The 23,371-nt window shown below is 39.4% G+C and overlaps 1 protein-coding gene across 4 annotated transcripts in view; it reads right to left on the bottom strand.

Moving 5' to 3' along the window:
- The window catches only part of nsun3.L (NOP2/Sun RNA methyltransferase family member 3 L homeolog), a 41,892-nt gene that overhangs the window by 13,171 nt on the left and 5,350 nt on the right, over positions 1–23,371 (bottom strand). For 3 of the 4 annotated variants that reach the window (XM_041581593.1, XM_041581594.1, XM_041581592.1), the window contains exons 4-6: positions 16,870–17,024; positions 15,144–15,265; positions 6,088–6,434 (exon numbers count right to left, since the gene is read on the bottom strand). In XM_041581593.1, the coding sequence (XP_041437527.1) occupies positions 6,176–6,434; positions 15,144–15,265; positions 16,870–17,024 (536 nt within the window). In that variant the 3' untranslated portion in view covers positions 6,088–6,175. Of the gene's footprint in view, positions 1–6,087; positions 6,435–15,143; positions 15,266–16,869; positions 17,025–23,371 lie in introns of those variants that run through there. The other variant, XM_041581595.1, reaches the window with a different exon arrangement.

Raw genomic sequence — 23,371 nt, forward strand, 5'->3', positions numbered from 1 at the left:
TTGCTTGTCGCAGTAACGCTAGCGCAACTTTGCCAGGCGGCGAAGAGTTTCGATGTGAGCGAAGCCGTCGCTGGCGAATTTTCGGAGGTTAGTGAATTTTTCCCTTCATCTCAACTAAATGCACTTTTAGCCCTTAGGGTAGGACTACAGGGACATTTTCGGCGCAATCCGACGTGCTCCGATAAAACGCCGGACAGAAATAAGGTATGAGATAGAAATGTCGGATGAAGTCGCAGCGTTGATCTGAAGTGACACAACTGTCGGATGCAGACACAGCATGCACCTTTTTTCAGTTGCATGCGATTTGTCACCAGCGTTGTGTCGCAGTGTGTCGGATCGCGACGAAAACGTCTGCGAAGTCCTACCATAACACATATATCTAGAATGAAAGGATACACTACAGGTATGGGACCTGTTATTCAGAATGCTCAGAACCTGGGGTTTTCCAGATATTTGGATATTGGATATTTCTGTAATTTAGATATTCTTACAGTCGTATGAAAAAGTTTGGGAACCCCTCTCAGCCTGCACAATAATTTACTCCACTTTCAACTAAAAAGATAACAGTGGTATGTCTTTCATTTGCCAGGAACATCTGATTATTGGCTGTTTTCTGAACAAAGATTTTTAGTGAAGCAGTATTCAGTTGTATGAAATTAAATCAAATGTGAAAAACTGGCTGTGCAAAAATTTGGGTACCGTTGTATATTTTGTTAATTTGACTGCATTTAACTGCTCAATACTAATTACTGGCAACACCACATTGGTTGGATTAGCTCGTTAAGCCTTGACAGTATCGGACTGGCCCACCGGGATACCAGGAAAACTCCCAGTGGGCTCAGGTGTCAGTGGGCCCTCCTGCTCCTAAACATTTGGCTTATGTCAAGGCCATTTCCTATTTCTATGAGAATTAAGAGGCTAAATAGATGGAATAATAGGTTATAGTATGTAAAGAAAAGAGAATAGGCAAATAGAGGTTGAGTGAGGAGAGGAAGAAAATAATCTTAGAGTGGGCCCCTGGTCTAAAGGCTTTTGGGTGGGCCCTTGGTCTAAGGGTTTTTGGTGGGCCCCTGGTGTCCCAGTCGGACACTGAGCCTTGAACTTCATACGCGGGTGTGTCCAATCATGAGAAAAGGTATTTAAGGTGGCCAATTGCAAGTTGCACTTCTGTTTGACTCTCCTCTGAAGAGTGTCAGCATGGGATCCTCAAAGCAACTCACAAAAGATCTGAAAACAAAGGTTGTTCAGTATCATGGTTTAGAGGAAGGCTACAAAAATTAACTCAGAGGTTTAAACTGCCAGTTTCAACTGTAAGGAATGTAATCAGAAAATGGAAGGCCACAGGCACAGTTGCTGTAAAACTCAGGTTTTACATTGGGTTAAGGTCAGGGCTTTGTTCAGACCAGTTCCTCCATGTCCATGTGTAAGGAGCACATAATTGTCAGGGGTGTCATTGAACCAGGGGCCCGAAGCCAAACCATGGACTATCCTCCCCCCACCAAACTTTACCATCAGCATGTTGTATTAGATATGAACATTCTCCTGGCATCTATCAAACAAAGACCTTTTCTGACTACCATTTATAACTGTAGATGATGCATTTTCATGCCCAAGAGACCCCAGGAAAAATGGTTCTATGGGCTCTATTATGTGGAATGTTTGGGGCCTGGGTAATGTGAATCATCCAAAAACCTTTATGCTAATTAAAGGAGTAATTCACCTTTATATCAACTTTTAATATGACATAGACATTTATATTCTGAGACAATTTGCAATCGGTCTTCTTTGTTATATTTGAGGTTTTTCAGTTATTTGGCTTTTGGTTCTGCAGTTCCCCAGTTTGGAATTTCAGAAGCTGGTTGCTAGGGTCTAATTTACCCTAGCAACCATGCAGTTATTTGAGTGAGAGATGGAATATGACTAGGAAAAGGACTGAACAGGAAGATAAGTAGTAAAAAGTAACAATGACATTGTTCATTTACAATTACGATAATAACATTGGAGCCTTGGAGAACAATCATTTTTTATGTCAGCTGAGGTCAGTGACCCCTGTGTGAATGCTAGAAAGAGGCAGAAAAGGAAAGCAAATAATTAAAAGGCTATACAAAATAAATATTGAAAGCCAATTGCAATGTATGCAGGGATAGGACGTTCTATAACATACTAAAAGTTGACTTAAAGGTGAACCAGTCCATTAGTATGTTATAGAATGGCCAATTCTAAGCAACTTTTCAATTGGCCTTCATTTTTTCTTTTTTTATAGTTTTTGAATGATTTGCCTTCTTCTTTTGACTCGTTCCTGCTTTCAAATGGGGGTCACTGACCCCATCTCAAAAACATATGCTCTGTAAGGCTTCAAATGTATTGTTACTGCTACTTTTTATTTCTCATCTTTCTATTCAGGCCTCTCCTATTCATAGTCCAGTCTCTTATTCAAATCAATGCATGGTTGCTAGGGTCATTTGGACCCCAGCAACCAGATTGTCGAAATTGCAAACTGGAGAGCTGCTGAAAAAAAAAGCCAAATAACTCAAAAACCACAAATAGTAAAAAATGAAAACCAATTGCAAATTATCTCAGAATATCACTTCCTACATCATACTAACAGTTAATTTAAAGATGAATTCTGCACTGAAATCCATTTCTCAAAAGAGCAAACAGATTTTTTTATATTCAATTTTGAAATCTGACATGGGGCTAGACATTTTGTCAATTTCCCAGCTGCCCCTGGTCATGTGACTTGTGCCTGCACTTTAGGAGAGAAATGCTTTCTGGCAGGCTGCTGTTTTTCCTCTCAATGTAACTGAATGTGTCTCAGTGGGACATGGGTTTTTACTATTGAGTGTTGTTCTTAGATCTACCAGGCAGCTGTTATCTTGTGTTAGGGAGCTGCTATCTGGTTAATGGTCCCATTGTTCTTTTGTTTGGCTGCTGGGGGGGGGGAAAGGAAGGGGTTGATATCACTCCAACTTGCAGTATAGCAGTAAAGAGTGATTGAAGTTTATCCGAGCACAAGTCACATGACTTGGGGCAGCTGGGAAATTGCCAATATGTCTAGCCCCATGTCAGATTTCAAAATTGAATATAAAAAAATCTGTTTGCTCTTTTGAGAAATAGATTCAGTGCAGAATTCTGCTGGAGCAGCACTATTAACTGATTCATTTTGAAAAAATTTTTTTCCCATGACAGTATCCCTATAGTGTAAAAGTGAACCACTGTTTAAATTGTTTTTAAAACATTAAAAACAATTGCTTTAAAATACACACAGCTCACTCAGTTAAGTACAAGGTATTGTTATTAAAGGCAAATAAGAAAACAATAAGGAATTGTTTGTTTAAACAGTTGCTTCATTGTTACGGGCCCTTTAAAAAGTGTGACTTCTCAAGTCATTACAAATGTCAAAAATGTAGTTCTGTAGAATTCTTGTTGTTGCACAATTCCGAAAGCCTCTATGGGTAACGCATAATGGGGTTTATAAGGAAGTCTATAAATTGCGTGCAGAATTTATTTTCTTTTTAAGTTACAGAAACAGCCATAACTGCAACAAAGGGAGTCTGGCAAAAGCGTTAGCTATGGTTGGTGGGTTTTATATGCGAGTAACGAGGAAAGCAAAGCAATTATTGCTACTAATCATCTTTGGTAATTCAATTTAAATGCTGCTACAAACTACTACAGCAAGCGCAGGAAACTTCAAACTGCTTTCTGCCGACATAGTTTAACCTTTCAATTCCCATTTAGTTAATGTGGAAAAGATGAAAGGCAATGTCAATAGAGTCCCTGACCTTTGCAGTAAACGCCAGTCTCTCGTTACCAGTAAACAACTTCGCAAATAAGGCTCTTTATGCTTTCCAAAATCAGATCCTGAATATAAATCATCTCTTCTGCAAAAAAAGAAAAAATCTTTATGCATTTAAAATGAATGGAGGCTTAATGTCCGTGCTTGAGTTATGCAGAAGAGTTTGCATTTGAAGCACAGATAAAACGGCCATCAATTTGAGTAGGAAAAAAATCAAGGTTTTTTTTTTTTAAAGGCTTACAGAGTATGGAGTAAGAGGTTTTAAGGATATATTTTAAAGTAGACATTTATGGTTGTATCTCTTTTATATGTGTGATGTTAAAAGGGGAACTGTGCTCTACAGTATATGGAGGTTTATTTTCATTTCATTTCTTTCAGGTATGGGACCTGTTATCCAGAATGCTCGGGACCTGGGATTTTCCGGATTAAGGGATCTTTCCATAATTTGGATCTTCCTTCATTCATTAAGTATAGCTAACATTAAATAAAACATTAAAGGGATTCTGTCGAGTTTTTATGGTGTCGTCTTTATTTCTAAATTACACTGTTTTACACTGCAAATAATTCACTCTACCATATATAATTTCATTCCTGAACCAATAAGTGTATTTTTGTTAGTTGTAATATTGGTGTGTAGGTGCATCTCAGGTCATTTTGCCTGGTCATGTGCTTTCAGAAAGAGCCAGCACTTTAGGATGGAACTGCTTTCTGACAGGCTGTTGTTTCTCCTACTCAATGTAACTGAATGTGTCACAGTAGGACCTGGATTTTTACTTTTGAGTGATGTTCTTATATCTACCAGGCAGCTGTTATCTTCTGTTAGGGACAATGCTGGAATTGGGGAATAGGATGCCATCCCTTCACGTCTTTATTTCTGTGAAATAGCATACTGGGACTTTCTTTTGCTCCTCTACACTCCTGCACGCAAATAAAAAGTAAATATGTCTTATTCAACGCTCAAACCAATGGAGTTCTTCTTTATCCTAGTTCTTTTATTTATCCTAGCCAGTGGCGTTTATTTTGCAGTTGGGAGAGGTTGTACACAAGTATCAAAGAAATTGATAGGAACCCCCTATTTCACTTTTTTGAGTTAAGAAATATAAAAGAAAAATGTAGGGACACATAGGGGGAAATTTACTATAGGGCGAAGTGGCTAAAGCTGGTGAAAATTCGCTAGCATGACGTAATTTCAGCACTTCGCCGATTTACTAACGGTCGTGGGCATAATTTCGCTAACAAAGGAGATAGACTCTAGCGCAACTTCGCACTCTGGCAAAAGAGCATTACTACGCAAATTCACTACGTTTTTGATTTTACTGACCGTTACCTCTATCGCTAGACTTGCCTTCACAAGTGCTCGGTTCCCTGTGCGCAACTTCGGATCTTCATGAATTAGCATTGTCCAGGCGAATTTGCGCCTGGCGATGTGCGCAAAGCCAGTGCTGGCGTATTTTCTGAGGTGAGTAAATTTACCCCATAGAGTTAAAGGAAAACTATACCCCCCAAAGAATGTAGGTCTCTATAAAAATATATTGCATAAAACAGCTCATATGTAAAATCCTGCTTCATGTAAATGAACCATTATCATAATAATATACTTTTTTAGTAGTATGTGCCATTGGGTAATCCTAAATAGAAAATTGCCATTTTAAAAAATAAGGGCCGCCCCCTGAGATCGTAGGATTCACTGTGCACACATACAAACCACATGTAAGGTCACATGAGCCAATTAACAGACAGAGTTGTGTCTTTTGCTTCCTCACTTCTTCCTGTTACAGTTAGAGTTGTAGTATTTCTGGTCAGGTGATCTCTGAGGCAGCACAGAGACCATCACGAAATGGTGGCTCAAGGCAAGAGATGTAAAAGGGCAATATTTACTTAAATATATATTCCAGTTTGGTAAGATTCTTTAATATGCCACTTACTATGATATGAACTATCTGTTGCTTAAGTGTTCATTTTGGGGGTATAGTTTTCCTTTAAGTTCTTCTATGGTCTGAAAATCTCCACCTGGTTGAAAATTGCCTGGTGTGGCCAGGTAGGTGTTGGACCTAAGTTCTAAATGGTATGGGGATTGAGTCCTTCAACCCGCAGCAAAGAGTGTCCTGGCAGATTCCAGATTTGGCCAGAAAGTGTCAATGTTGACACCAAAAACAAAAATTATGAAAAAATGAAGATGGTTAATGAATTAACCATTCTATAACATACTAAAAGTTAACACAAAGGTGAACCACCCCTTTAAGAGAAATTCCCAGTATTTTTCATATAGCAAAGGGGATTCAGGCCCTGTATTGGTAAGAAACATTATATTTATTGAAGGTGCACATCCTATAATACAAGATGTGTCAAAAAGGAGTTACATAATGTTTACTGTTTGACCTACACTTTTAATAATTTAGCTACAAACATTGGCCCCCATGATTTTCCTGCATCTGGCAAGACCAAGAGCCCATGAGGTACACCTGGGGCAAAACTGAACTCATGAGCTAAAGCCCTAGCTGTAGAACTTAGGTCCACGGCTACGACGTTGCTGCAAGAATTTAAGATATTGGAAATGACATCGCTGTTCTCTGCCCTTGAGAGGGTGCACGTAGAATATACCAGTGATCCCCCAGGACGTAACACTTCCACTGCCGACCTGTTTTTAAGCAGAAACAAAGAAAAATAAGCTTTGTAAATGAACTTGCGTGCATGCCAGGTTGTGGAATATATGCAGACGTGAAATAGGTTCTTTAATTCCAATACATTAGTATTCTAAAATGGAATCGTGCAATTCCGACCTTGACCTTGCCTCTGCTTCTAAGCCCAATCTACAGTGGACTAATCTTCGCTTTGAGCTTTATAGCTCCGAGTCATTAAGGCTTGACCTTGCTTTAGCTTCTAAGCCTAATCGACGGTCGAAAACACTTTTAGATAGTGTGTTGTGATTTCTGAGCCAAGCTGTATGTTTTACACTGCGAATGTCTTAGAAATGTCTTGCGGTTCTTGTTTTGGCGCACAGAAGCAACGGCATTTTACAGTGGAAACTAGATTTTTTTGTTACACACTAAGGGGCAGATTTATCAAAGGTCGAAGTGAATTTTCGAATGAAAAATTTTTGAATGTTATGCTACTTTTATGTACTTTGACTGGGGAATAGTCCAAATTCGATTTGAATTTGAAAAAATGTAAAAAATTTGAATATCAAAATGTGTCATGTACAGTCTCTTTAAAAATTCGACTTCAACCATTGCCGAATTGCTGTTTTAGCCTATGGGGGACCTCCTAGAACCCATTTGGAGTCAATTGGTGGACTTTGAAAAATTTAATTTGATCGAATGCACTATTAATTCGATTCAACCGATTTGTATCAGAAATGGACCTATTCCACCCAAAAAAAACTTCGACTTAATTTCAGTTGGTCTTTTTGAATTCGAATTTCAACATTTTTTCAATTCGACCCTTGATAAACATGCCCCATAATGTATCCATATTGGAGCCAAAACAATCCTATTGGGTTGGGTTATTAATTTTAAGTAGACAATGTATGAGGAGCCAAATTATGGAAAGATCCCATATCCGGAAACCCCCAGGTCCCAAGCATTTTGGACAATAGATCCCATACCTATATTTCTCTGGGCTCCCATTAAAAAGCTGAGCTTGAGGGTCACCAGAAATGATCAAAACATTAGAAAAAAAAGGTCAGTTTATGTCTGTTATAGAAGGTGATACGATAGGTCTTATTATCAATCATGTATGATGATAAACTGTATATAGTGAGTCATTCCCCAAGTTCCCTGTACCACAAAAGCCCAGAGCATGTGCTGTGAATGAAAAGGAAAGAAGAGGGGGAGCTACTGGGGCATCTTCAGAGGCACAGATTTTATTCTAAAGGGCTGTGGTGACTTTGGGTAAGTTTTTGTTGACCTTTAGTTCTCCTTTAAAAATGGACAGCATTTAGCTTCCCTAAAAAAAGGTGTATAACTGCAAAAATTTAAAAAAAAAAACCTGCCAGCATTATAGTAAACGGCTGTCTCTATATTTTCACTCTTCTCATCATTATCATAATTACAGTGCCGTTTATTGCATTTAATTAACTTAATCTGTGTATAAACAATTACAAAACCAATGACAAATAATTAACCATCAGGGTAACGGTTTTATTCTTGTTTTTTTAAATACTAAATGCTTGCTTTCCATTTGAATTAATAATGCTTTAGAATCAGCCTGCCATCTCCTGTTAAATGACACGGTGAAACAAATCGCTCACGTTTAGAAGCCATAGATACAAAACGAAACCGCTGAATCTGCGGTCAGTGTGCTGGGCACCTATATACAGTATTCTGTATACACAGGTATGGGATCCGTTATCCAGAAACCCGTTATCCAGAAAGCTCAGAATTAAGGAAAGGTCATCTCTCACAGACTCCATTTTATGCAAATAATCCATATTTTAAAAAATGGTTTCCTTTTTCTCTGTAATAATAAAACAGTAGTTTGTACTTGATCCCAACGAAGATATAATTAATCCTTATTGGAGGCAAAACCAGCCTATTGTGTTTATTTAATGTTTACTGATTTTCTAGTAGACTTAAAGGGGTTGTTCACCTTCCAAACACTTTTTTCAGTTCGGTTGTTTTCAGATTGTTCCCCAAAAATACAGCATGTTTAGCCTTATTCTATTTTAGACTTTACATGCCCTTTAATAACACTGTCCACAAAATGGCTCCTGCCTGCTTGCTATGATTATGAATTCCAGACTGAAGGAAACAAAATTCAAATAATTTATATTGTGTAATTAAAGTAAATTTTGCTTGACTAATGTGATAAAATAGGATTTCGAATAATTAGGGTGACAGGTCCCCTTTAAAGTCTGCACCTGAATTATTGAACTGACAGACTGAAAAACAAGAGACAGGGACATTAAACTTTAAACTTAGATTTTGGGAAAACAGTAAAAAATAAATAATGGAAAGTAAATTAAAAAAGTCTTTATTTTGTATACTAAATATAAACATGAACTTACTGTACCACAAGCCTAATCAAACAAATAATTTATGCTTTCAAACTTGGCTACAGAGGGTCACCATCTTGTAACTTTGTTAAACATCTTTGTAAGACTAAGACTGTGCACATGCTCAGTGTGGTCTGGGCTGCTTAGGGATGGTCATAAACAAAGCTGCTTGAGTTCTGCATGGCTGGGAAGTAAGGCGGGGGCTCCCCCTGATGTTCATAAGTATGATTGTTTCCCTGCTCAGCAGTTAGGGACCGTCATCTCAGAATCTTGTTTGTGCACCAGAATGGGGGACCTGATGTCCATCCCCAGGCACTGGCTACACAATTAAATGGTTAAGAGAACGGGGGAATGTGTGGAGAGCAGTGACACCTAGGAAGTGCTGAATGGAAAGTGAAAGTAATTGTCTGCCCCGCCTCTATGCCTAAGACATGGAGGAGGGGCAGATAATATTTGATTGGCAGTGATTTTTAAATGAGTTTACAACAGCTATGAATGCTTTAATAAAACAGACATTGCATTTCATGTTTAATTCAAAAGGACTTTTATTATACAGATTTTTGTGTCTGGATGACTGTTACAATTTTGCAACATTGAGTTGATACATTTCTCAGCAGCATCTCTGGAGTATCAGCAACTATTGTATCAATTCTAACAGCTGCCTGTAATGAAACCCAGAGATTCTGCTCAACAGGGACAAAGAAAAGAAATGCATCAACTAAATGTATCAATTTAGAACAGTTTACAGGGTCGGCGACCCCCCCGACCCCCAGAGCTGCTTTAGACACTTTACACTTCAATAATAGAAAAATGGTCACACATAGAAAATAGAAAGTAATTGGAAAAAGTCATTATTTCTGGCGATCTAAACTAGTTGTCTGAAGGTATAAAGATCCAAATTACGGAAAGATTCATAAAACCCCAGGACCCGAGCTTTCCAGATAACATGTCCCATACCTTTATCATTGTGTATGTGGTTTGAAAGCTCTTCCATAGTTTACATAAATAACTTCTGAGGCTTTGATGCAGAAAACATAAGACACTTTTGAATATACAGGTATGGGATCCGTTATCCGGAAACCCATTATCCAGAAAGCTCCGAATTAGAGAATGTCCATCTTCCGTAGACTCCATTTACTCCAAATAATCAACATTATTAAAAATGATTTCCTTTTCCTCTGTAATAATAAAACAGTAGCTTGTACTTGATCCCAACTAAGATATAATTAATCCTTATTGGAAGCAAAACCAGTCTATTGGGTTTATATATGGATTTATTAAGGTTCGAATTGTAAATTCAAATTTTTGGGTTCGATTTTTGGTCAAAACTCACAAATTCGAGTCGGGAATAATCCAAACTGAAATTCAAGATTTATCATACCTTGACCCTGGAAACAACTCAAATTCAATAGTACATCATCTAAAACCTGCCGAGTTCACGTAGAAGTCAATGGCAGTGCCCCATTTAAAGATGTTAATAGCCTTCCTGAAATGCAAGTTTTTATCGGAGGAAAAACTTGATTTGATTTTAGTCAAATTCGAATCGAGTTTTTGGGTCAGTAGCATTCGTTCAAGTTTTAAATTCGAGTTTATTCTTAAATAAGATACTATTCGAGTTTTGAGGTCATTCGAGGTAAAAAAAAATACTCTATCACTCGACCTTTGATAAATCTGCCCTATAATGTTAACATGATTTTCTAGTAGCCATAAGGTATAAAGATCCATTAACCGGAAAGCCCCAGGTCCCAAGCATTTTGTATAGCAGGTCCCATACCTGTATCTTACCTGTAAAATCAAGTAAAATGTACTGTTTTATTATTATAGAGAAATCATTTATAAAAATGTGAATTATTTGATTATAATTAGGCATGCACCAAATCCACTAAAAAAAAAAGGCACATGATTTCCTTCCCGCGCCTAATTTGCATATGTAAATTAGGATTCGGTTCGGCTGGGCAGAAGTATTCAGCTGAATATCGAACTAATACTGGATTCGGTGCATCTCTAATTATAATGGAGTCTATGGGAGATCCTCTCCGGATAATGGATCCTCTACCTATTTTACAATAAGTGAAATGCATGCAGCACAATGCGTGTTTCTTTGCAGCCTTGCCCTTTCTATATCTGCTAATTAGGATTGGCCATACTGAGTCATTATGTGCCCGGGATGAAAAGAGTCAATAGGAAGATCTAGTGATACCCGAGACTTCCACAGTCTCAAAACTGCTGCTTCCGACCTCAAATTGCTTTTTGCAGGACAGACATTTCTCTGCAGGACGGCGCATAAATGATGAATAATTTTATTACACAGCGAAACAAGTAAATGTGATAGAAAGATGGAAGGCGGGAGGGGGAGCGGCTGCTGTTTTAAAAACATATATTTTCCTTATGCCACCGTTTCGTGGTTTTAAACTATACAGTATTTTTGGTTTAAATGCTGGGAGAGATCTCTCCTATTCTGAGAGGGGTCAGATTTAATGATACCGTAATTTAAAACGTTTTCAATGTTAAAAGAAAGTTGAAACTAGTCACTCCAACTTAATGCAAAGTCGCTGCGCTCGGCAGTCGTTCATGAAGCAACACTGCCCCCTGTTGGTTCCCAAGGCTCCGGTTCTGCAGTTCATCTAAGCACAGAAATCCGGACTTTCCAGCGTTTAGACAAGCTCATGCCTTATACCAGAGGTGCCATTTCACCAATGTGCCTTAATATTAGTGCTATGGGATTCCTGATCGCACTGTGCTGGGGAGCCTCATTATTATTAATTTCATGATGGAGGCTGAGGGCCGCACTTTGGACATGCCTGCCTTTATACCTACAGCTAAGGCTCATCTGTATGCTGCATTAAAGCTGAGCACACCATTGTGTTATTACAAATTTGCTGGCTAGAATGCTCAGGACCTGGAGTTCTCCGGATAAGCGATCTTTCCGTAATTTGGATCTTCATACCTTAAGTCTACTAGAAAATCATGTAAACATTAAATAAACCCAATAGGCTGGTTTTACTTCCAATAAGGATTAATTTTATCTTAGTTGGGATCAAGTACAAGGAGCTGTTTTATTATTACAGAGAAAAAGGAAATCATTTTTTAAAATTTGGATTATTTGGATAAAATGGAGTCCATGGGAGAGAGCTGGCCATTCTGTAATTTGGAGCTTTCTGGATAACAGGTTTCTGGATAACGGATCCCATATCTGTACCACTCATTATAGCTGATCTTCAGTGCAACAATGGCAGATGTTAAAAAAAAATGTAACGACTAATTAAAAGAATGTAGGAAAAAAAAGGGGTGGTTCACCTTTAAGTTAACTTTGAGTATGTTATAGAATAGTCTATTCTAAGCAACTTTTCAATTGGTCTTCATTAATTATTTTATCCAGAATGCTCGGGGCCTGAGGTTTTCTGGATAAGGGATATTTCTGTAATTTGGATCTTCATACCTTAAGTCTATTAGAAAATCATGTAAACATTAAATAAACCTAATATGCTGGTTTTGCTTCCAATAAGGATTAATTATATCTTAGTTGGGATCAAGTACAAGGTACTGTTTTATTATTACACAGTAATTTGGAGCTTACTGGATAACAGATCCCATATCTGTCCCACTCATTATAGCTGATCTTCAGTGCAACAATGGCAGATGTTAAAAAAATTAACGACTAAAAATTGGGATCAAGTAGAAGGTACTGTTTTATTATTATTGAAAAAAATTACATAGAATAAATTGGATTATTTGGATAAAATGGAGTCTATGGGAGATAACCTTTCTGTAATTCGGAGCTTTCTGGATAACGGGTTTCCGGATAACGAATCCCTTACCTATACACAGGTTAAGTAAGAAAGTAAAGGTGTAGCAGCACTTTACTACTGGATGGTTCCCTAGTATAACTGTATGTGTTATAACAGACACTGTGACACCAGCAGAGAACAGCACAACATCTTCTCCTGCAAACCCGGGGATGGAAAAGTAACAATGATGTATGCCTTTGTTTTCCCTGAGCTTCAGAAATGTGATTTTTCATGTGAAATCCAGAATAAAAGCATTATAAAAGGGGCGGCCGAGATGGTGATTGATGGGTCCGTAAGAGGTGGGTGGCATGATGCATGGCTTCAATAAGATACTCCAGTATTCCTGCCATAAATCACAATGTTCTTTCTGAACAATATTTTTCTATTTTACGGCAATAAAAATAAAATAAAATGATAAAACGATTTTTCGTGGTGCCAGGAGTTTAAATATTGTCGCCCCGAAGTGCTGCAAATCAAACACTGACCTGCTTTGTATCAATAATGCAGAAAGGAGAGGTTAAATGGTCAATACCCAAGCATCTGCAAAATTAGATTTTTGCGCTCTAGGGGGCAGATTTATTAAGGGTCGAATTGAAAATTCAAATCAGAATTTTCAATTTTTTTTATGGTCAAAACTGTCAAATTCGACAAGGGAATTATCCAAACTCGATTTGAGTTTTTTTTTTAAAAAATTCGAATAAGATTTGAGATTGATCATACTCTGGCCCTTTAAGAATTTGAATTTTACTATTCGCCACCTAAAACCTGCCGAATTCACGTAGAAGCCAATGGGAGAGGTCCAGTGACCAATTTGGAGATGTTTGTAGCCTTCCTGACATTCAAATTTTCTTAGTAGAAAAAAATTCGCATCGAGTTAGGTCAAATTCTGTTCGATTTGAGTTTTCAAGACGGTAAAATTCATCCGAGTTTTTATCATAAATAACCCCCAAGATGAATTTCGAGTATATTCAAATTTAAGGCAGTTTAAAAATACTCACATGAAGTCGAAATTCGACCTTTGATAAATGTGCCTCTAAATGTCTAAAAATCAGCACGGAGTAGAGTCCTGCGTGGAATTAGTTTTTAAGACCCGGACCCGCAACCCGACCAGCAACCTGCTGACCACCATCAAACAGGAAGTGATGTTGCTGCAAACTGGAAGGGACATCATCTAAAGTGGGCTGGGACAGAAACAAGTTTTGTAAAATTTTAAAAGGACTAAAATATAGACCAGGGGTGTCCAAACTTTTGGCTACCCGGGCCACATTGGAAAAAGAAAAATTGTCTGGGGCCACACATGAAATACACAAACACGTTTGATTTGTAAAATTAAAGGAAATACACAGAAAAGAACTACAATGCCAGTAGGATAACCAGATGGAGCGATACACTGGAATATGGGTCACCTGGATATTAGACGTATTATTATATTATTACTAACTGGGCCGAGTCCCCCCGCCTCCTATTTCCTCGGGAACCAAGCGTTTCAAGCTGGGACACATTCCTATGCATCCTGGGCCGCATGTGGCCCTCGGGCCGCAGTTTGGACACCCCTGATATAGACAATATAACATAAGATAAGAAATTTAGATCCGAGCCGCAACCTGCAGACCTGCATCTGAAAATCCTACCCTCAATCCTGCAGGGAGTCAGGTATCCGCGGGTTACCCACAGAAAAAGTGGGTACCCGACTCCCTGCAGGACTCTAGCATGTAGGACATTTTCCCCTTTAATTTCATCTGTCTCTTCAGCACACTAAAGGGGTTATTTACCAAAGGTCGAGTTTGTGAGCTTTGTGAACTCGAATGGTTCTTAATTTATGAAAAAACTTGAATGTAAAAAAACTTGAATCAGTGAATTTTGGGTTAAAAAACGAATACAGGTATGGGACCTGTTATCCAGAATGCTTGGGACCTGGGGCTGTCTGGATAACGGATCTTTCAATAATTTGGATCTCCATACCTCTAGTCTAATAGAAAATCATGTAAACATTAAATAAACCCAATAGGTTTAATTATATCTTAGTTGGGATCAAGTACAAGCTACTGTTTTATTATTACAGAGAAAAAGGAAAAACATTATTAAAATTAGTTTTTTTTTTCCAAGTATTTGAAACAAATGGAGTCTATGGAAGACAGCCTTTCCATAATTCGGAGCTTTCTGGATAATGAGTTTCCGGATATAGTCGAATTTCTAGTGGAAAAAGCCTGTATTCACTCAAATTAATAGAGCTTTCGAGCGAAACCCACTGAAAAAAACCTGGACATCATGAAGGCTACAAAAACATGTTCAAACGGTTCAAGGGAACTCTGTCATTAACTTCTACATGACTTCGACAGGTTTTAGTTGGATTATTTCTGCATTTGAGCTATTTTCAGCTTTGGGGTATAAAAAATCTCGGAAAAAAAATATGAGTTGTTTTTTTACCCGAAAATTCGAGTTTTCACTGAAAACTACCCTAGAAAAACTAAATTTTCCTGGTGCATTCATAAGAACTAACATAGCAAAGCAAAAAGCCACTATTGTATGTTCTATGTAAGTATGTTAAGTGTATGTGCAGAGTCACCTGAGCAGTTCTGCTTGTAGCACTGGAAGGTTCTTCCTCTGGGATATTCGTGCTGCCGCCTGCTGGGCATCTGATGAAAACAGCCAACTTCTGTCATTGGAACAAGGGGCATCCACTAATACCTAAGACCATAAACACATCATGTCAACATTGTTTATCAAACCATCTACAATTTACTCCTACAAGTAGGATTACATTCACTGATTATGGGTGAAAATAGAGTGCATTGTTTGTGCAATTTATTGTAAAGCTGAGCATGTTTTTCCTTATAATTTGACCCCTGGAGGGCAGTGGTGTTCCTTGTAGTGGACTTGAGAGCAAGGGCTCCATTGTTTATCTGAAGTGCGACTGTCCAGCCTATGAAGTACAGCACCCCTAACATTCTGCTAGGATGTTTTATGTGCAATAGGTTGGGTAACAATGATATAAAGTGTTGCTATCTCCGTCTTACACCTGCTAAACTATAGTGACTATAATCCCAACTGCTACTATAAACACCATCACTCTCTTCTATACCTTTCATCCCACAGCCACCATCCCTTCCCAGAGACTATTATCTCACTGTTACTATAGACACCATCTCTCCCTACTATACCTGCTATCCCACAGTCACACTCCCTTCCCAGAGACTATTATCCCACTGTTACTATAGGCACCATCTCTCCCTACTATACCTGCTATCCCACAGTCACACTCCCTTCCCAGAGACTATTATCCACTGTTACTATAGGCACCATCTCTCCCTACTATACCTGCTATCCCACAGTCACACTCCCTTCCCAGAGACTATTATCCCACTGTTACTATAGGCACCATCTCTCCCTACTATACCTGCTATCCCACAGTCACACTCTCTTCCCAGAGACTATTATCCACTGTTACTATAGACACCATCTCTCCCTACTATACCTGCTATCCCACAGTCACACTCCCTTCCCAGAGACTATAATCCCCACTGTTACTATAGGCACCATCTCTCCCTACTATACCTGATATCCCACAGTCCCTTCCCAGAGACTATTATTCCCACTGTTACTATAGGCACCATATCTCCCTACTATACCTGCTATCCCACAGTCACACTCCCTTCCCAGAGACTATTATTCCCACTGTTACTATAGGCACCATCTCTCCCTACTATACCTGCTATCCCACAGTCACACTCCCTTCCCAGAGACTATTATCCCACTGTTTCTATAGGCACCATCTCTCCCTACTTTACCTGCTATCCCACAGTCACACTCCCTTCCCAGAGTCTATTATCCTACTGTTACTATAGGCACCATCTCTCCCTACTATACCTGCTATCCCACAGTCACAGTCCCTTCCCAGAGACTATTATCCACTGTTACTATAGGCACCATCTCTCCCTACTATACCTGCTATCCCACAGTCACACTCCCTTCCCAGAGACTATTATCCCACTGTTACTATAGGCACCATCTCTCCCTACTATACCTGCTATCCCACAGTCACAGTCCCTTCCCAGAGACTATTATCCACTGTTACTATAGGCACCATCTCTCCCTACTATACCTGCTATCCCACAGTCACACTCCCTTCCCAGAGACTATTATCCACTGTTACTATAGACACAATCTCTCCCTACTATACCTGCTATCCCACAGTCACACTCCCTTCCCAGAGACTATTATCCCACTGTTACTATAGGCACCATCTCTCCCTACTATACCTGCTATCCAAAACAGAATTGAACAATACAAACTTTGTCATAAAATCCAGAGTGGAACTTCCCTAGAAGCCTTCCATCCAGTTCAGTGGAAAAGATGTGATTCATTTCTGTCTCTGGTACAAAGGACTCCAGTGTCTGCTTCAGCCACCGTGATCTGGGAAGATCTGGTTCATTACAATGAAGGCGAGCTGTTGGAAATAAAATACAGAAGTATGAACCTTTAATAAAAGCCATCATAATTATAATGTTAAAAGGGATCCTAATATCTTAATATATTGTTTTAGTATTCTGGCATTGTGCTTATCACAAGGTATTCTTATACCGGCACAGTCTTGTGTTACATATCCATCTTCACAGTCTATACACAGAGGTAGAGGATGGTAACGATATCTAGGTCTTCTTTTAAAAGTATTATCCACTACGGAAGGGATAAGGAAGACTATCAAAAAGTCCAGACCAACCTATGTTATAACAATATTTAATGAAGCTCGGGAGAACAAAGAATTTGCCTCTTTATATTTCCATTAGAGAAATGAAAACAGACAATGGTAAACTCTTTAAACTAGGCCAACAATACTAGGGTCAGGCCAGATGTCAAATTGTGGTAGTTTATGAAGAGTGCTGCAGGGGCTCTCTCATGTAGATAACACCCACTAAGAATATCTGCTTAACTACCAAACGCAACACCACATTTCTCACCCACTTACTTCGATCTTGCCCACTCCCACACCTTGTGTATTACTCCCTTCCCTTTAGACTGTATGCCTATGCATAGGGCCTTCCTCACCTCTTTGTACCTGTATTGATTGTGATGTTTGTTACTCCATATATTCTATGTATGTAATTCATGTGATGTAGTTGTATAATCACAGTTACTTTACAGTGCTACGCAATATGTTGGCGCTATATAAATACATGTTAATAATAAATAATAATAAAAATATGTTCTGAATGTAAAGCAATAAGCAATTTAAAAAATTCAACTGCTTTCGTACTTCAGTATTTTTAGATTTTTTTTATACATTTCCAGTCTTTCCTGATGCCAATGTTTCCTTGCTGACAATCTCAAAGGCTCTGTCAACAGTTGTAAGTTGCTTGAAAGGAAACAAAGGACAGAACACGGGGTTAATCTGTACAACATGAAATGTGTCAGCTGCATGTGATAAATGACTTGAAGTAAGTAGAATGGTTAGAGAGCAGGAGGCCTTTGTGCTGGTGATATGCACCATGTCAATCACTGGGCACTGGCATGAAATAAACAAGCAGCAATACTAGTCACAGGCAAAGTGCATGGAATACGTCATAGGTTTGTTATTAGTGTTATTTTACAGACCGACACCCATAGCTATGGATCAGTTTGGAATGGGGAATGGCATTTCCAGGTAGAGTCTTGTATCGGGTCAGGAACCAGTAGAATACCCACAAAGTTGTCGGGTTTCGGGCAAAAAGTCCCCGATTCCTTGGCCGTGTGGAATCCGCGGGTAACCTGGCTGGACACCCAACAAAGGTGCTGGCTTGAATCACTCCCACCCACCTTTATGGTTCTTCCAGTTTTTAAAATTTTTTTGGGAAGATTCGGCACTGGAGTGATGTCACTTCCGTTTTCCGTGTCCCCCGAGTCAGAAGGTTAGTTGGCCTATTGCGGGTAGCAGGAACATGCGGGACAAACTGCGGGTTCAGGTTGCGGGTATGGGTTTAAAAAAGTGGACCCGCGCAGGACTCTTTCCGGGTAGAGATTTTTGACTTTCCTTCCAACATTTCCATGTTAGATGTAGCATGGTGTGTCGGAATCTCTGCAGCACAGTATTTTTTGCTACATTCCCATTACAGAAGTGAAATGTCGCTAAGGTGAGCTGTAGGGAGCTCAGCACTCTCTGTTATACAGAACAACAGGGTTTACAGATAACAGATCTCATACTTGAACAAAATAGAATTAAACAACTGCAGCAGCACTCCGATCTTTGATCAAACTTTTAATTCGTGCAACAACTGCAACGTTTCAGGCTATACCAGCCCTTTATCAAGCTTGATAAAGGGCTGGTATAGCCCGAAACGTTGCTGTTGTTGCACAAATTAGTTTGATCAAAGATCAGAGTGCTGCTGCAGTTGTTTAATCCATGTGTAGAGAACCGGTGCAGAGAGGAGCACAGCGTGCACCCGAGGCTTCAAACAGCAAGTTGTGTGAGTGTGGCACTTTACTTTGACTTTGTATATACTTGAACAAACTAGTTACTGTCCCATATTGCATCCAATGTCTCTGGGTCACATTATAAGTGCATTGTAACACAGGTGGAGGACTATGGGAGACGGTGACCGATCAGCCTGATGCATTGCAGGCAACACAGAACCATATTATAGCATCTATTGCAAGTAAATCAAAATGACAAGAATTTCATATTAACCTTAAAGTTATGTACAGGTATAGGATCCGTTATTGGGAAAGCTCCGAATTATGGAAAGGCTGTCTCCCATAGACATAATTCACTTTTTTAAAAATTATTTCCTTTTTCTCTATAATAATAAAACAGTCGCTTGTTCTTGGTCCAATTTAAGATTTAATTAATCCTTACTGGAAGCAAAACCAGCCTATTGGTTTATTTAATGTTTAAATAATATTTTAGCAGGTATGGAGATCCAAATTACAAAAAGACCCATTATCTGGAAAACCCCAGGTTCCAAGCATTCTGGATAACAGGTCCAATACCTGTACTGCCTTAAAAAGCTACCTTGAATAATTTGACCTCCTAACTGCCAGTGACACTGCTTCTCAAAGAAATATTCTGCATCATTTCTGAAATAGTCAAGTTTATCTTCACTATATTCATGAGCCCCCCCTATAAGATATATTGGATCTAACTGTCAATGAATATCTGACACCCAACTGCTGCATGAAGATAGAAGGAAGAGAAACAGATGCTGAGAGAGGCATAGCGAAAATCAACTTAATTATTTCAGAAACGATGCAGCATATTTAATTGATTATTTTAAGAAAGTTTTTTATTTCCGTATGATGAAGTTTATATTACATATTAAATTTTCACTATAGTTCCTTTTTAAAAATGATTTAAGTTTTCTCTGTAATAATAAAACAGTGCCTAATCCAACCAATTTGGTGTTGCCAGTAATCAGTATTGAGCAGTTACATTCAAATTAGCAAAGTTACAAGGGCACCCAAATTTTTGCACATTTGATTTAATTTCATACAGATGAATACTGCTTCGCTATAAATCTAGTATAAGATCCAGAAAGCTCCAAATTACAGAAAATCCAACTCCTGTAGACTGCATATTATTTAAATAATCCAAAATGTTCCTTTTTCTCTGTAATAATAAAACAGTAACTTGTACTTGTTCCAAACTAAGATATAATTAATCCTTATTGAAATCAAAACCAGCCTATTTTAAAGCCTATTATTTAATGTTTACATGATTTTCTAGTAGCCTTAAAGTATGAAGATCCAAATTACCAAAGACCTGTTATCTGGAAAACCCCAGGTGCCGAGTATTCTGGATTACAGATCCCATACCTGTACCTTTTTTCCCTTGGTATTTTCCCATGCAATAAGACAATGCTGCATTGTTAATTTTATAGTTAGACTAAAGGAGGTTAGTTTACACCTCAATATTTTTCGGGGGGGTGATGGGAGTTGCAGTTTAGCTCCCATAGGTTAAAGATGCCTGGTTTATTATGCGACAAAGTCACTGCGTGAAATACCAGATAAGAAAATTTACTGGCAACCGCTTTATACCGAAGTCCCTTGATGAGTTCCCATAAAAATAAAGTGTTGCTCCAGATGCTCCAGAGAGCTCCCATGTCCCCTTCCATCTTGTTTCCCGGTAATAACTTGCTAAGCAGTTTCTCTCTGACACTCTGCAGCATTAATCACTGCTATAAAGATGCACTTCACACATGGATAATAGAAGAGAGCGCAGAGGAATGGTTCTGACAAGTGCCTGGAGTTTGGCAGCCGGATAAGAAGTATTGTTTTTGCCTTCGCTATCGCTCTCTAGTAAATGTCATTTCTAGGCCTGTGATGAGTCTATGGAATCATGGGAAGAACCACGGCACACTTCCTAGGAAAACGGACATTTCTAAAGGTTATTGGCATCAGTTTTTTCATATATGCTTCTTCTATTGGATTCAGAGGGGTCTGCCTCTACCTTTATTCAACAGGTGATTGAATTCTAAAGCTCAGAGCTTGGAGCACAAATCAGATTCTGGTATTGTTCTACTGCAGCCGTGGTCTGGCGAAAAAGTGCTGCGGCAGCTTATTATTTTAAGCTACACCATATGAACAGAAGTATCCGAACGCTCCAAGCCTTTAGTTGGAAACATGGTCGGAACCAGGGCCGCCATCAGGGGAAACAGGGGGTACAGCTGTACTGGGCCTGGACCTGAAGTGGGGGCCCGGCTGTGTTGGCGCTTTAGAATTAGCCGGGGCCCCCATAACCATGCCGAAGTTCATGCCCTGCCAAAGAGCCGAAGCGGCATCGAAGAGAGCCGAAGCCACAAATACAGCCGAAGCCACGAAAAAGAGTCAAAGCCACAAAAAGAGCCGAAGTTGAAGTCATGAAGCCACAAAAAGACCCGAAGCAACGAAATGAGCCAAAGGAAACTGAAGAAGCTGAAGAAGAACCTAAGGTAAGTTCCGCTGAACACCAATATTTTTTTATTGAACCCCTGGCCACCAAAGTTTTTTTTAAATATTCTATGGGGCCCCTGACCACCAATATTTTTGTAAAAACTTTTATGAGGGGGGCCCTGTCACAATATTTTTTGTTAATGTATAGGGGGGCCTGATCACCAATGTTTTTTTAAAAAACTTTTATATGGGACCCTGACCACCAATTTTTTTTTTTAATTATAAGGGGGCCCTGACCAACAATGGCTTTTTATAACTTGAGAGTGAGGAGAGTTTACAATTTTTAGCTCTGGTGTCTGTAGGAACTTTTTACTGTGGCGTGGGATCTGGGGTGGGGCTTGGGGACAGGATCTTGGGTGGGTGGGGACAGCAGGCCCCCAATAATGTTGCTGTACGGGGCCCGTGATTTCTGATGGTGGCCCTGTCGGAACTAGGGGTGGGCATGCCTAGGGCACAATGGTGGGTGGGGGAATTTACCTTTTGAAGAATATTCTGCCTATACCTAGTTTGGGCTCTTTTGCTCCTGCTGCCTCCCCCCACTTGCATTTGCATGCTCCCCACCTCCCCTTCATGAGCTCCAAACTGTCCCCAGAGGCAATGACAGCACAAGAACTATTAACAAAGAGTGTGGTTGGTTTTCTGGATGATTAGAGGCAAAAAAAATGCCTAACATCACGTCATGCATTCAGCTGAAGTGGTTTATCCGTAATTACCAGAGGATATGAGCCCTCTGGAGAGAAAATGTAATTTCACCATCTTGAATTCCCGAGATGCCCATAAAACAGGACATGCATAATGGCTGCAGAACAGTTTTGGGGGTGGAGAAATAATGGTCTGTGGTTGTTTTTAGCCCCTGGTTCTATTGAAAGCAAACATTCAGGCTATAGTATACAAGCAGGGGTCCCAACCTTTTTTTACTCGTGAGCTACATACAACTATAAAAAGATTTGGGGAGCAACACAAGCATGAAAAAAGTTCTTGGGTGCCAATTAATGGCTGTGATTGGCTAATTGTTAGCCCCTATGTGGACTGGCAGATTACAGGAGATTATGTTTGGCAGTGCACCTGGTTTTTATACAACCAAAACTTGCCTCCAAGCCTGGAATTGAAAAATAAGCCCCTGCTTTGAGGCCACTGGGAGCAACATCCAAGGGGTTGGTGAGTAACATGTTACTCATGAGCCACTGGTATACAAGGTATTGGCAATTCTGTGCTTCCTACTTTGTGGAAATAGTTTGGGGAAGGCTCATTGTTTTTTCATAAATAATGCCCCATGCACAAAGTGAAACTGGGTTAAAGGAGTGGAAAATCTTGACTGACCTGCATGAGGAGTGACCTCAAGGTTCAACTGAGCAGCTGTAGGATGAACTGATTGCAATCCAGGCCTGATCCACAACCTAAGTGCCCAACCTCGCTAATGCTCAGTAGAAGCAAACAATTTTCCACTATGCAGGTTAAAGGACATACAAATCCTACATTTTCCTACCATGTATATAAATTGGGGATATCTTCCCCACCCAAGGCATATAATTTGTACTGCATACACCCCCTCCATTTGCCAGCGCCATCACATTTTCCTAAACAAATAGCAGCTTTAACCCGGCGGCCATTTTCCCTCTGACACATCATCAGTGATATTGAGACATGTATGCTGCAAAGTTCATGCAATGCAGAATTCAGGTTTACACAGGCACAACATATTTTTGATAAAAAGTTCTGCTGGGGTTGAGCACTGTAATGGTTACACTGAGTTGAGGAGAGGTGGTTAGGAGAAAAAATAGGATCAGCAGAGTTTCTATGGGAATCAGTAATGCTATCTCTTGATTGGCTGTTAGACTGCAGGGTGTGTTTAGTAATCTGAGCTGAGAAGAACTGAGCATGCTCATAAGTCAA

Source organism: Xenopus laevis, chromosome 2L (genome assembly GCF_017654675.1).
Source record: "Xenopus laevis strain J_2021 chromosome 2L, Xenopus_laevis_v10.1, whole genome shotgun sequence".
NCBI lineage: Eukaryota > Metazoa > Chordata > Amphibia > Anura > Pipidae > Xenopus > Xenopus laevis.